This window comes from Neopsephotus bourkii, unplaced genomic scaffold (assembly GCF_033783945.1).
Source record: "Neopsephotus bourkii isolate Nb327-2 ecotype Australia unplaced genomic scaffold, CSIRO-AGI_Nbou_v1 NB_845, whole genome shotgun sequence".
Taxonomy (NCBI): Eukaryota; Metazoa; Chordata; class Aves; order Psittaciformes; family Psittacidae; genus Neopsephotus; species Neopsephotus bourkii.
In genome coordinates this window covers 3,700,772-3,715,089 of record NW_026901341.1, presented here as the reverse complement: position 1 = coordinate 3,715,089, position 14,318 = coordinate 3,700,772, and the positions used below count along the sequence as shown (strand labels likewise).

Sequence of the window (14,318 nt, the reverse complement as noted above, 5' to 3'; positions counted from 1 at the left end):
TTATTGATGTTCCTAGTTTAAGTACTGAGCCATCTGCCAGGTATGGCATAAAGATTTTGACAACACTATGTTATGAATTGCAAGTTCTCTTCATCGATCATGGCCAAACTGATGCTATAGGTTTCTAAAAACAGAGGAATCAGGAGGAATAGGTGCTGCTTGCGTTTTATGGGAGAGAAAAAAGAAAGGAACAAAACTAGAGAAAATGTTAGAAACCCGTGTCTCATCTGCACATAGGTCTTTTAAAGCAGTGTTAAATTTCAGAATTACTGTTTCTGAGGATAATTGTTCCATCCAGCTTGTACTTGTCAGGTTGGAATTAGTCTGCAATTCGTTGAATGTTAAAGTTTCATCCCAAGGATGGGGTTTTTGTCTGTTATTTGACCTACAGGGGTACATATGTTGGAAATCTTGTTAGCTTATAGGTAAAAATACTTCTCATCGCCTCATCCTAGGGGCTGATTTTCATAAATACACATTTCTGCCAGGAGATTTAAATACCCCGTTTGTCTTCTCCCACTGAAATTCATTATAGTACATTTTCAGTAAAATACACAGCATAATATATGTTTTGTTTTTTCAGTAGTTACTGTAATTAGTCCCCAGCCACAGGCTTAGAGCAGACGATTAGAGAGAGCATAAGTAACGAATCTGTAAATATTCTTTAACTGTTGGGAGAAGGCTTTTCTTTGTTTTCCAACAGACATTTCTGTGGTACCAAATGATGACAGAATTTGCTGGGCTTAGCCAGCAAACAAATTTGACATGTCTCTTCAGAGATGCTGCTGTTCCTGCTTGCAAATCCTGCAGCAGTATCATTTCTTGAGACTGTCAAAACTCGGTGCTTTGACTCTTGAACTTAAATGTATCTTTAGAAGTAACTGATTTCTAATGGAGCTTTCCTCTTTTGGGTCAACAAAAGCTAGAACTTTAAAAAGCCAAAACCCCAGAAGACACAAACCCCACCATCATCCTTTAACCATTTTGGATTTGGTATTATGGCTCCTTATTGGCATTGGAGGCTGATGTCTACATCCTCACGCAGTGACTGGCTTAGCCTTTATGGTCCATATGATGACCAGGATTTCCTGGAATATATGGGACAAACTGGGAAATGCGGTACCAATAAATGGAGAGATTTTTTTCTTTGCCTAATTTGTTTTAATGGACTGAACTCTGTTGTGGAGTTTGGTTCATGACTGCCATCAAAATCTCCAGCAGCTTAGGAAAAATAATCAAATGCATGGAGGGAAACAGCTTGTTGGTACCAGAGCTTCTGAAGGCAGATCAGATCAGTGCTTTGAAATAATTCAGGCTTTCTGAATATCTCAGATTGATGCATTCATTATCAGGTAAAGCTGCCATAGTCCTCAGAGGTGATGCAGTAGGAGGGGACAGGGGAATTTCTGTAGTGCTCTTTGAAAACTTCCCCAATTTCCCATAGCCCCTGAAGGTGCTGCACTGTGCTCAGCAACACCAAAGGTGTCTTTGGACCTCACATTTCTGCTCTGTGCTTTTAGGGCTGGGGCACTTCACATCCTCTCTGTGCCTCACAGCTTTTTTAACCTATGCTGATGCTCCTTCTGTGCTCCAGAGAGACCTCAGACCAGATTGCATGTTTGGACTTGTGTGTTTCAACAGGATGGTTCCCTCTGCAATGCAATGTCCTTTATGGCATCAAGACTTTTTCCCTTGTTACATTCTAAAAGAACAATGTATAAAATATCTTTCCCTCTTCCTCCAGCTTTGTGGTGACTTTTACAGGGACTGTCATCTATAAATAAGGAATTGTCTTACTTTAATGTAATACCTAACCTTCAGAAGGGAAGTTCGCTGGCCTCTTGCAAACAGATACTAAAGTAGTTTTGGCCTTTCAGCCCACTGCATACATATTATCACCACTGCAAAAGATACATACATGCACAAAAAGACCACTTTGGGTCATTTTTAATGTATTTTCAGTACCTTATGATCATGGATGACTTCATGTCAAATGTCACAGACTTGTTTATAAGTAAAATATTGTGAGTGATATAAGAAACAGCAGAAGGGTGATATGGGATGCTTTTTAACAGAGACACTAATGTGATGACTAAATGAGATGATGAGCCCAATAGCTCATCACTGTGCTACCAGCCAATATCACAGTGGAGGTGCAAACAGGTAGGAGGTGTATGTGCATCCAGAGCTGCAAAAGCACCCTGACCCATAGGCTGAGCAGCCACTGGCATCAAAATAACTCTTCAAGTTAACCTCACAGCTCTAACAGTACTGTAAGAGCGTACTGGTCCCCAATCAGTTAAACCCTGAGGTTTAATCCTCTTCTGTGAGCTCTCTGTGTGTTGCTCCAAACTAGTTTACTCTTGTCCCTTTTACTTGATGTTCTTTTTTCCAACATCCCCACTGTGGGGCATCGTCACTTGGCTTTCCTGATAGCAACGTGGAGCCACATCTGCCCGTGGTCGATCATGCCAGGCACTAATGAGGCTTAGCTAGCAGGACATCTGAAACAGGACATTAAGGTCATCTTAAAACCCTCCCACTGTGCCTTGCTGAGATGAACGGTGGCAGAAAATATTGCTTAGGTGCCTTTCTGGTATAAGGGAACAAAAGCACTGAAAAGGCTGCTGACCAGCCTCAGGAGATTAATGGGTCCTTGGTGAAGAACTTGGATATAAATCTCTTTATAGGGCAAGTGAGGCAGAACTAGCCAGCTGCACATGGAAACAGGCTGGGACAGAGGCACAGAAATATCCCGCTCGTAGGAAGACTACAGATGGAAGATGACTGTTAAGCCTTTTGAGGTAAATTGAGATATTAACAGTACTTCAGATGATAAAACTAGCCAACACACTGTGACCTTCTTGCTTCAAAAGGAGAAGGGAGGATGAGACAGTGGTAGGATCACAGCTTGGGTGAGTGGAGAGCTTCAGTGGATGAAGCTTGGAAGTTAGAAAGGATTAAATGTAGTAGACCCTAAAGGATTTAGGAACATTGCTTCTTCCTTCAAGGAGACTTGGGGGCTAAAAAGAAGAAGAGATAGGTGAAAAGTAAAGTTGAATGAGGAATAAATTGTGCATACGCCAGCCCATTGCACATGACTGTGCTGTGCCGAACAGACCATGTGTTTTGGGGCCCCACCAAGGCGAGAAAGGTGTTAATCTAGACATATGTGGATCGTATGGACTGTGCGTAGCAAGGAACAGAACGTTGCTTCTTATAATTAGTGCTACTTAATATGTAAATTTATTCACAGAGCCAAAAATATTGTGAATATATTTTAAGTTGATACTTTAAAAATAGGCTGAATGAAGTAAGGAAAATGTAATGTCGGTGTACTGATGTATGCGTACTCATTACAGAAACATGTATTTTCATCAGAGGCTCTGGGGCAGCTCAGTACCTCAAATAGATGCTGAGGCCTTCAGCATGGCGTTTCATCTGTGGTTTTACTTCTTTCCCCTCAGCTACTTAAAGCCCATTAAAAATCATGCTCATTAGAGTGTCACTTGACAACACATCAAGTGGTTGGCTTCTAACAATGGTATTTTAGTGAAAGCTGAAGTATATATTTAATTTAAATGAATACTGCGACGTTGTTAAGATTATTTTATGAATACTTCTCAGCAAAGCGACGCAGCTGGGAGGAGGAAATCTGACACATAAGTGTTAGTGTCTGAAAATTATACAGAATTATTTAGCCCATTAACTTGTTAACCAGGTGCTCCTTGCACTTAGCCTTATTTTCTAAACTCAGGCTATGCCTAATATTTACTTGCAGGTAATGAGGTAATGTTGTTAGATGTAGAGGACACCTAATTCTTTCTTGGACTTCTTCCATTTCCAGGCTTTGGCAGTCTAACAGCTTGTCAGAGGGAGACGTCAAGGAATGGGATTGTTATTGGAGATGGCTAAAATTGTTATGGCGTTTTTGTACTGAAGATAGGGGGATTTGTCTCATTTAAAATTTGTGGAAGATATGTTGTTGGTTAAAAGCAGAAGTCTTTGGAAAATGCAGCCTCCCTTCCCTCCTGGCTTTTTGATGCCACTGGTTTGGGGGCAGAGATTTTGGGGCTGAGAGATTTTCACTTGGGATTTATAGGGAAACATATAAACCTTCCTGAAAAAAGAAAACACCCAACAACTCTGTCTGCCCTCATGTATGTTTTCTTTCATTCCTATAACTAAGCACCCAGGGAAAGTTTTATATTTCTCAGTACAAATCTGGCCTGGACTCGCTTCACTTTTTTTGGTGTTTCTAAAATACAACTTATTCTTATTTGTTCTCCTTTTCCAGTCCCTAATTGTGCTCTTTTTTTAGTCAAGGCTGAAAGAAGTCTCAGCACAACATCATAACTGTTCTTTTCATCAGTCCAGCCCTTCTTCTGGCACACTGTGCTGCCTTTCCAAAAATACAGCTCGATTCTGCTCCCCTTATGTGCATCGAATAGGCCTTTCCTTTGTGTGCAGCCTGAGCCCTGTAAACACGGACACTGCAGGAGTCCCTTTAATAAATTAGCTGTTAGCACATTCAAAACTTTTAAACGATGGGGTGTTTTTCTGCAGTCAGGGAGGAATTTTCATCAGATCAGAAGTTGTTCTCATCATGCTGTGAGTTACAGCTCAGGAAACTGCCACCAGGGTTATTAGCAGCAGCTCCATACCATGCCAGGGGAACCTGGAGATCAATGTTTAACCCTTACACTGCCCTTGTTTTCCTAATTGGTCAGCCAAAAGGCTGCGGGAGAAATCCATACATAAGCACTGTGCTGAGAATCAAAGCGTTTTCTCTAATAACAGAGGTCTGCATTGAGAAATAATTATTTTAGTGCAACTAAGTTGCGCTATTTAGTGTGCAACTGGTACTAAAAGCCAGACCCAGAGTTCAGCTTGGATCCCCCATATCTGGTTTTATATGCTTCCCTATATTGTAGGCTTCACAAAGCAGCTGTAAACAATGTGCCTGTTGCATTCAATATGATGTAGTTGTTGGAAATAGATTCCTGCAGGATTAAAGGTGCAATCACAGTGCCTGACTCTTGAGGCTCCTCTGAATAACAAGTCCTCATATTGATTTCCCTTTATGGTGAGAAGTGAGGCGATCAGGGGAGATGGATCTAGATAAGCACATTTCTACTTAGAGGAGAACTGGTTTGGGTCTGCTGAAAATCCCATTGCTGTGGAAGAGAAAATCCCCTGTTGCTTTCCAAGCTATTAATCTGTTTGTGATTAGTTTATTAAAAATTCCTCTGCTGTTCTCAGAACACTGTCGTTTATAGGGTTAACCACACAATTATCTCCTGGTATTTGCTAGCTATTTTTGTTCCCTCTTATTTATATAAACAATTTGCCATCAAAGACTAAGTGATGCATTTAGATAATGGCTTTAACAGGAGAGCCACCACTGAAATTGCCATTTTAATACCAGCCTGAGATGACCGTTCCCAGTTAGACTGTAAGAAAAGCAGTGTCATACTATGGTAAACCTCACCAGTTTCAGAGGAAATCATGCAAATTCCAAGCAGACAGGAGTTTAGCAGCAGAAGTCAGGCACAAACCACAACTATTTCTTTGTAGAAGATCCAGCTGCGGGTTAGGTATAACATGCCTAGGAGTGGTTGCCTCTGTAAATGGAAAACAGAAGGGGGAAAGGCTGGGTGCCTGCCTAACCTCTCTGCATGCTAATGAGAAAATCCTTGGCCTGTGTTCAGTCAGTGCTGGTATTTTTCTTGGAAGGCGCGTTGGGCATCTTGCATGGTATATAGTGCACAGTGTCTGCCCAAATGTGGTTTATGAAGTGTTCTGTGTATATCTGTTCTTAGAGATTTGGGATTGTCTATTGGGTTTATATAATATGTGCCTTTAAAAACAGCCCTCCCCAAAAAAACCCACCAGAAAGCAGAGACCCAAGCAGCCTCCCAGCACATCAGCATTGGTAATTCAATACTGCCATGCCATTCCTTTGCTGTTAAATAGACAAAGGAAGTAGAAAGGACCCCACAGCTTGAAAGCTGATGCTATTTTGGTCCCTAACAAAAGCTTTGCTTTGGAACAGAAAAGATATTTGTTAAACTACTTAAGGAGTTGGTTTTCACGTGCTGAAGGCAGAGTTGACATTAAAAAGGGGGGGAAAAATAATGATGTCAAAACACGTGTGGCAAGACATTTTTGTTCTGTCAGGAAATTAAAACAATAGTTTGTGAATGCTGATGCAGATTCAGAGCTGAAGAAGAATGCGGCCCAAGGGGCAAATCCTCCACCCTGCAAATCAGGGATGATCTTCCAGTTTAATGGGAGGTTCTGCCCTTTCCTGTTTGCAGGCTTATGGTGAGAGAATCTGGGTTTTTCTGCTATCTTTTATTATTGATTTCACAAAATTAGAAGTCCCTTTCTAATAGAGAGGAGGCTTAAAAGCAATCAATAGTGTTTATCTTACGAGACAGCAGTTCAGACTGCAGTGGAAGGTGGTTTAATTCACCCTTTCCCTTGTTACTGATTGTCTTATTTAGTGTAGTGCTGCACAACAGCTCCAGGTTTTAATATTGTAAATCCCTTAATTATGCACTCACCAAATGTGTTAAAAATAATTTGGAAGTGTTTGTTGGGCATTTCTGACTGTATCTGCCTCCTCTTGCATTCCTGTTCTGCTTGCAAATCACTACAACTTAACTATGTGATTTGTATTGGAAAGATTGTTTTTTTGGTTCATTTCACTTTATTATCTTTCAGCAGAGCTGTGACATCCACTTAGATATCTTTACTGCAATTGTTTCTTGATGAGATTAGATTGCCCACTGCAGCTATATCACAATAACAGTAAGATAAAATTCAGGCCACTTCCTTTTGATGAGCTGCTGTAACCTGGCTTCAGAGGAGGGGAAAAAAATGAAAGAAAGAGAAAACAAAAAGAATAGCACATAAAAAAGGATAAAATAAAAAGAATTGAAATCAAAATTGCTCTGAATTAAGGCAGATTGAACCTTTCAAATTAATACAATGTGAATAAAATGGCTCTGAATGTTATGGCGGGGTAAGAAAACCTAAAAACTCCTAAACCCAGTGATTTGTATACTTGTCTCATTTCAACAGAGAGCACATTTCAGTTCCTCTGATTGAAAATATTTTTAATAGCTACTTTCTGTTGCCAGAACATGTTTAGTAGCAGCCTTTCAAACCTGTCTGTGGCTATAGTGTTTACTGAAAATGAGTGTTTTCTTTTCAAGTTGTACTGATATTCACCGAAAGAATCCTGTGTGCAGCACTTCCCCACTCACCACCTGGAATCATGGACTCTCAAATCAAGCAACATGCACTCACAGGAGTTTGCAACAGGCAATGTTATTGAAGTCATTAACTTTCCGGGCAAACTTAATAGGTCAGGTTGAAACCTCGTACAGAAAATCCCACAAAAGGCTTCCAAGGCCTAAGGTGGGATCCTCTCAAGATTATTTTGGGGATTTCTTGCCAGTTTCTTCTTAGTGAAGGAGGAGTTAGGATAGTGGTAGCTTTTTGAGTGTGAGACAGCCGATTGCTGCGACGTTGCTCACTCGGTGCCTGGCAGCATTGCTGCAGTAGGTCTTCCATGTCATTGGTGTTATTCCTGAGTGCCACGTTACAGGCTCTGCAGCGAAATGAAGCCTAGAAGTACAGATCCAAGTGAAAGTACATCCTGGGGCACATGGTAATAAAAAGGGCAGCAGGAATAAAGTTAATTCCCAGAGCTGTTCCTTCTGCTGCATCAGATCCTCGGAGCCCCTTCTTGGATGTTTCAGGAGAAAATGACCCACTCAGCACAGTAAAGAGAAAACATCCATGCAGAGATGCTTGTATACGGATCATGGCAGAAGGGATATGACCCATTGTTCTCTTCACAGAGATAGAAGTCTACAAGGGCCATCCCAGAAAGCCTGACCCATGTCCCATCATATTCAAAGGAGCCTGAGTTCCGTCAGAACAGGTCAGAGCCAGAGCAAATTTGCACATCATATGAGGGAGTTTCCACTAGGTCGTGTGCCTCTGCTTTGGTGGTTTTCTCATGTTCCAGTACTTCTGAAGGATGGATAATGTAGCCTACATTGTTGCCAACTCTTGTGATATTTGATGTTTTTCTTAAAGCGTGAGCTTTGAAGGCATACAAGACACTGATTTATTTTTTTAAGCTATTGCGTGTATGTGCTTTTAATATGTTTTAGTCTTTGTAGTTGAAAAACTGGGGTGAAAACATGATTTGAGTTCCTAAAAGCTCAGAAATGACAAGGCAGAAGAGATGCCCACAGTTATTAATCTGTGAAATGCTGTGAGTTTTAAGCTGTTGTCATGATTTTGGATGGTTAAGGATGTAAATATGGTGTTTACAGCAACAGTATGTTTTCAGTTCTGCAAACAGAATGAGGCACAGAGGAACCGAAAGCTGTGTTAGTCCCACAGAAGCTCAATCTTCTATCACTCCAATGGAATTGCTTATTAGTAGGCAGAGTTGCCTTCGAAGGAGGAAGATGCCACCTTCATTCTGTACAATAATGAGAAAATAATTAAAGTCTTCCTCCCCCAAGAAGGCAGCATCTTGCAATGGATCAAGGGGCACTCAAGCCACCATACAGTGTCCCTTGGAAACTGGCATTTGTAGGAATGTCACATTTGAAATGTTATAGGGCTTCTATTACATGTATTATAAATCCACCCTGTGGAGGGTTGTAATTTAACTGTATACAGTCATTGTGCTCTGCAACTTGGCATAAAAATCACAGCCCTGGAGCAGATATTTTTATAACAGAAAAATACGTGAGAAAATTGATTTGGCTTTTGAGAGATTTAGACGTGTTCAAGTTACCGCTCAGCACATTAGATTTACAGAAGTGAAATTTGTTGGTGAGTTACCAGATACAAGGACGTGGAGCTTTGGGTGGGTGTTACATCATCCACAGCAAGTAATAATTTGGTTTTTAAAATAACGAATAATGCAGACACAGGAACATGCGGTGTGGATTTTAGCACGGGGCTGCTGAACGTCAGAAGCTAAATCAGTTGGTGTCGTCTCTGAAATCAGCTCTGCAGATGCTCTGTGAGTACTTGCAGGCAAAGTCAGTAGTAATGAACCTGAATTGAGCTGCTCATCTCTGTAGGTGTTGCAGTCAGGTCCCAGCTGTGTAATGGGGAAGAGTGCCACAAATTACCCCCGGTATGAGATCAAGGACTGCCCATCAGAGTTGCAGGGAACTGGGAATCAGTAGGAGTTAATGAAAAGAGGTGCCTGGTAGACTCACATCTACTATGGCGGTTGGTTGAGCTGAAATGGTTTATTTACAGTATTTGCATGATACGTGCTTTTATCCTTTCTTTAGTCCCCCTCCACCTACAGCAGTTTAAGAGGCAGTGGAGATTATTACCTAAGTCCGTACCTTATTATTATTGAATAATGTCTATATCTGGAATCCTGACTGTACAGATTTTTAACACCAATAATTACTGAACCTGGAGAGCAGCTGCTGACAGTGATGTGCCAGAAGAGAGACTTTGCTGTTGTAAATTGCTGTAGCCCCCCGGCAGCTACACTGACTTAGAGCAGGGCCAGCCCACTCCATTCACAGCAGCCAGCTCTCCTCTGCCCTCCCCAATTCTCCCTTTTTCTGCCTAGCTAAAATGAGATAAAGATACTGCTTTGTGAGCTGGGAAAAGTGAGAGCTCACCACGAAGCCAGGCAGAAGACGAGCAGGTGCTGAGCACTGTTATAAGCAGTTGGGCTCCCTCTCGACAAGCTCGGTGCACCCCTCGCCTTGAGTGTGGAACCCCTCTGGAGTCCAGCATGGTGGCTGTGCCAAATGGAGTGCTAGTCCTGCAAGGCCACACGATGCTGGGAGCCAGTATATGATCTCGCTGTGTTTATCTTATGGATAAGATATGCAGTGCCGCTGCCCCAGGAGCGGTTTGTAAACTTACACTGTAAACACTAAAATGTTTCATCTGTTCAAAGTCAGGCGGTTCAAATATCTCTCCTTTCTTTCTTTTTAAAAATCTCTACATTAGCTTCTCTATTTCAAGCGGAGAAAATAGGTCCAATTTTTATAGATCTATGTTAACCACATCACATATTTCCCACTCTTGTTTTTCTTTGTCTGTTAGTTCAAGAGTAAAAAACGATGCTGAATAAACACACTTATCAGCTATCAAGGGTATAGCAGGGTAGTGAATTGAAGATGGGTGGATGGTTCTTTAAATCTGAATGTCCGGACAGACCTGTAGAACAGAAATTCTTGGTTAGGTTAATCCCACACAGACTAATTTATATTATGGATAGACGTGTGTTTAAACAAATACAAGGTATGCATAAAATATCTCCTGATTTGAGAGTTGTAACGATGATGGAGCATATCACCGCCAGGTCAGCCAGAAAGCCAAAACCTCTGGAAACATGGGCTGACCTGACTGCAGGTGGTGCTGAGGCCAGCTGTAAGTCATCACTGTTCTTGTTAATCAGAACAGGAGAATAGTGAAGTTTTGTTGGTTTCTGGTTATTTTCAACTTTGATTTCCCCCATGAATGTGATCACAGAGAAGCAATTTTGTGCAAGGATGGGATAGGCAAGCATTATTTGTTCAAGGCTGACGCAACAGATGTTGCTTGTAGGTACAAAACGTGACCCTGTGAAAGCTCCCTGCACTCCAGCTTGGGAAGGAAAACTCATGCTTGTGGCATCTCTTCAGTCACAAAGAGTAAGAGGGGAAAAAAAAGCCCAGACAGTGGGTGATCAGAGGGGAAGAAATCACAGCATGGAGACAGATAATGATGATACCATCTAGTTCTCATGTAATGCTTTTCACTGGGAGATCACAAAATAATTTGAGAGCTACAGCTCTCACAAAGGTGAAAGGGAATCCCAGTCCTGTGTTATATCCAGTAAGCTTGTTGCCTCTTGTACAGATCAAAGAGAAGGAGTTAAGTCACAGCTGAGCCGCTATTCTGAAATGTTTTGGGCAAATGAGAATACAATAAAATGTTTGCTGTCTCACTATGCAGTGTTAATTACAAACCTGGGAAGGCACCTTATACCTGGTATATACTGTGAAGAACTCAGTAATGAATGTGCTGTAGAAAAATTCCAGCTGAAACCCGAACGGGACCATTTACAGATGCTTTACTGAAGAGAAGTGCCAAATCTTAGGTTAGGTTTTGGCTGTGGACCAAAAATACTTTCCACAAGAGGTGATTATTATGTATGATTCATACAGCAAGTCCACACGAGTAAAAATAATGCTGCTTATCTCTCTGTGTTCAAAGTGCTTTTTACGTTTTCAAAGTGCTGTGCACACATTAGTTAATTAATGGCATAAAGTAAGTTACATTTCTGTGCATTTAGCATTGACATTTTGACAATAAATGGTTTTGGAGATTTTATATGCACCAGTGCATTTGAGCAGCTCATACGAATTGTACTAATGTTCTCAATTGTATTTGAGCAACATCTTAGTAATTTAGATGCTTTTTATCTTATGATGAGCAGATAGGTAGAGCGAAGGTTATCTGTAGATAAGGTACCATAAATAAGGTAACTTCTTGTCCTTTCTAATAAAACATAAATCTGCACTTAGTCACCTCTGTGGCTCATGTGCTATGATCTGCAGCAGAAATAAACACACTGGTAGAAGTCAGAAACCACTAAGAGCCATCATTAGCATTCCAGCTGCGGAAACAGAGCTCTGTCTAGAAGATGGATTTTGTGGAATCAGTGTACCCAAGGTTAGACACTGGGACTCGGTAAAGCACTGGAACATCTGCTGGCTATTTTCAGAGAACTGTCAGCCTATTACCATCTATTAAAATTAATTTGGAAGTGATCCCTCACAGATGAATTGCTTTTTTTCCCTTCCCAATCCTAGTGAAAAATGCTGGCATACAGTTGACATTTATATCCCAGTGGATTTTTTCTAAACATCCTATATTAAAGTTGCAGTATCCTCTGGGGAAGACATTTGTCACTTGTATCAAGCTGGCTTAATGACCTTTCACATGAGGACATTCTGGCTGAATCACAGACTGAGCTCACATGCCAAATCTATAATCACGTCTGCTTTTAAGCATAGATCTTCCTTTACTGATCCCAGACTCTCACAGGTGCAAATGTTCCAAAAGCAGGCTCTGAAGTGCAGCCACCTCTTGATCTGCCCCAGCCACCAGCTCAGGTTCTTGAGTTCCTGGGGAATAAGTGCTTTACTTCAAATCTCTCGCTGCTCATCGTTCCTCCTGAGCTCCTTTCTGAGTAGCAAGAAATGTACAGAGGTTACATTTAGATCGTACAGACTCCTGACTTGGTTTGCTTCAGGATGCTGGGAATCAACCACTGTGAAATCCTGTGAAAATAACTCATCACTCTACAGTCATTTCTTATTTAACATAAACCCACATTATTTTGTCATGCCTCACGAAGTCTCTCAGGCATGAATGGGGTGTAATTGTGATCGTAAGAAGTGACTTTCTGCAAAAAGAAAAAAGGACTTATGTGTCAGAAGGAGATAAATAGACCTTCTCTTTAAATTACATATACTTTACCTGGCGTCTAGCTGATGCACAGTAAGGAAATGATCCTGAGTTGATTTCCTTTCTGGAAGAGACACTGGGGTGAGCATCCTGGGAATGGAAGTGTGTTTTGTAGCAGTACTGGAAATTTAATAGCTTCCTCTTCTGCCTGGTTCTGTCTTTTTTCAGGTGGCAAATAGATTATCTCTAGCATTAGAATGAGAGACATACACTATTTGAGAAAATCATCCTTTGTCCTTTAAAACTGATCTTTAATAGCTTGCTTCAATGAGTTTAATTTGATCTCTAAATGACAGATAAGTTAATCTTAAAACATTTTCGTCAAGGAGAGAGATAAGGTGATATTTACATAAATGAGATTCAGTCCAGGTTTTAATAAGAGCAATGGTTTCAGAGCTGTTTCAAGTTATGTGATGTAGCCTGTATTCTTTGGAAATCAGGTTTTTTGTTAGTTTGTTTTTTTTTTTTTGTAGAAGGGCTCTTTTTATCTACATCAAACTTTCTGAATTAAGAGTTTTGCAAACACTCCTGTGCATATTGTTCCTTTATAACCTGGGTAGCAGGTATGTTACCCCTTCGCTTTGCTTTCACTACAGGAGTTTGAATGCTCTAATGGGGAGTAATTGCTAACTTTCCACATCAGTGTTTTCTCTACTGATGTTCTGACTCAAATATAGAATATATGGGAAAGAGAACTTGTAAAACAGTGCAAATGATGGTGCTTCAAGCAACCTGGTCTAGTGAAGGGTGTCCCTGCCCATGGCAGGGAGGTTGAAACTTCATGATCTTTAAGGTCCCTTCCAACCCAAACCATTCTATGATTCTATGATTGCAGTGGTAGTGCTGCTGATCTAGGCTAAAGTGAGTACTCTTCATCCCTAGATGTACAGGGACACTTACTGATTTTTTTGGGAACCTAACTGTCATCAGACAAACTTGGTGTACAGAGTTCTGCTGTTGACTTCCAACCAGGGTGGGAAACATTTAACTGTGCTCATCCAACCCCGCTTTGATGTCAGTGGCTTTGTAATAAAGAGTAACCACCGTAAACATTAATGTAGGATGCAGGTGAGAATGGTTAAAGAATTGATAACAAACAAAGGAGGTACCCAGTGCAAGCTTTCTTCAGGGACTGCTCTCAATTGCATTAGGTTTGAGGGACTTCCACATCAAATCAGGTACTGTGCAAAGCTGTCTAGGGTGAAATCTTCCTGGTCCTAGGTGTGTATATCATTGTGTATGTGGGTTCATCTGGCCTCTTTTGATGGAAACACTTAAGTAAGTTGAATTTTAAACCAACTTGGTAAGATCGAGCCAGAACTTCTTCCTCTATCAGTAATTTAGAAAGTAACATGAGTAGCCCATGTGACAGCAGCCAACAGTTGCAGAGTACCCCAGCCCTGAGGTGAGGTAGAACATTTGCTCAACCTCACTGAGAAAATCGGTGCTGAGTTTATCATGACTGCAACTTTACCCTGCCTGTAACAGTGCATTTAAAAATGTCTTTAAGCCATCGTCTGCTGCTTCTGGGAACTGTTCCTCCAGCTCTTTTTCTGAGCTCAAACATTTGTTGTGCATCCTCAGGAGCCTGCTCAAGGCTTCTCAGCAGCACAGCCAGAAACAAACATTTCTGTCCCAGCCAGGAGACACCGGGGTGCTCCTAATCCTATGGCAGGAGGGGATGCACACCCCTGCCACTGGGAAGAGTGTGGGAGGCAGAGCTGCTGAGGACTGACAGCTGGTTCTCACTGCTTAGGGACCTAGTGGCTTCTCATAACACCTAGAAG

At 41.3% G+C, this 14,318-nt stretch overlaps 1 protein-coding gene across 1 annotated transcript in view; it reads left to right on the top strand.

Moving 5' to 3' along the window:
• The first annotated feature begins 2,768 nt into the window (after nt 1-2,768).
• Nucleotides 2,769-14,318, top strand: part of LOC133213780 (ADP-ribose glycohydrolase MACROD2-like) — a 108,547-nt gene continuing 96,997 nt past the window's right edge. The window contains exon 1 of the mRNA XM_061356272.1: nt 2,769-2,804. Within this exon, the coding sequence (XP_061212256.1) occupies nt 2,784-2,804 (21 nt within the window). The 5' untranslated portion in view covers nt 2,769-2,783. The remainder of the gene's footprint in view (nt 2,805-14,318) is intronic.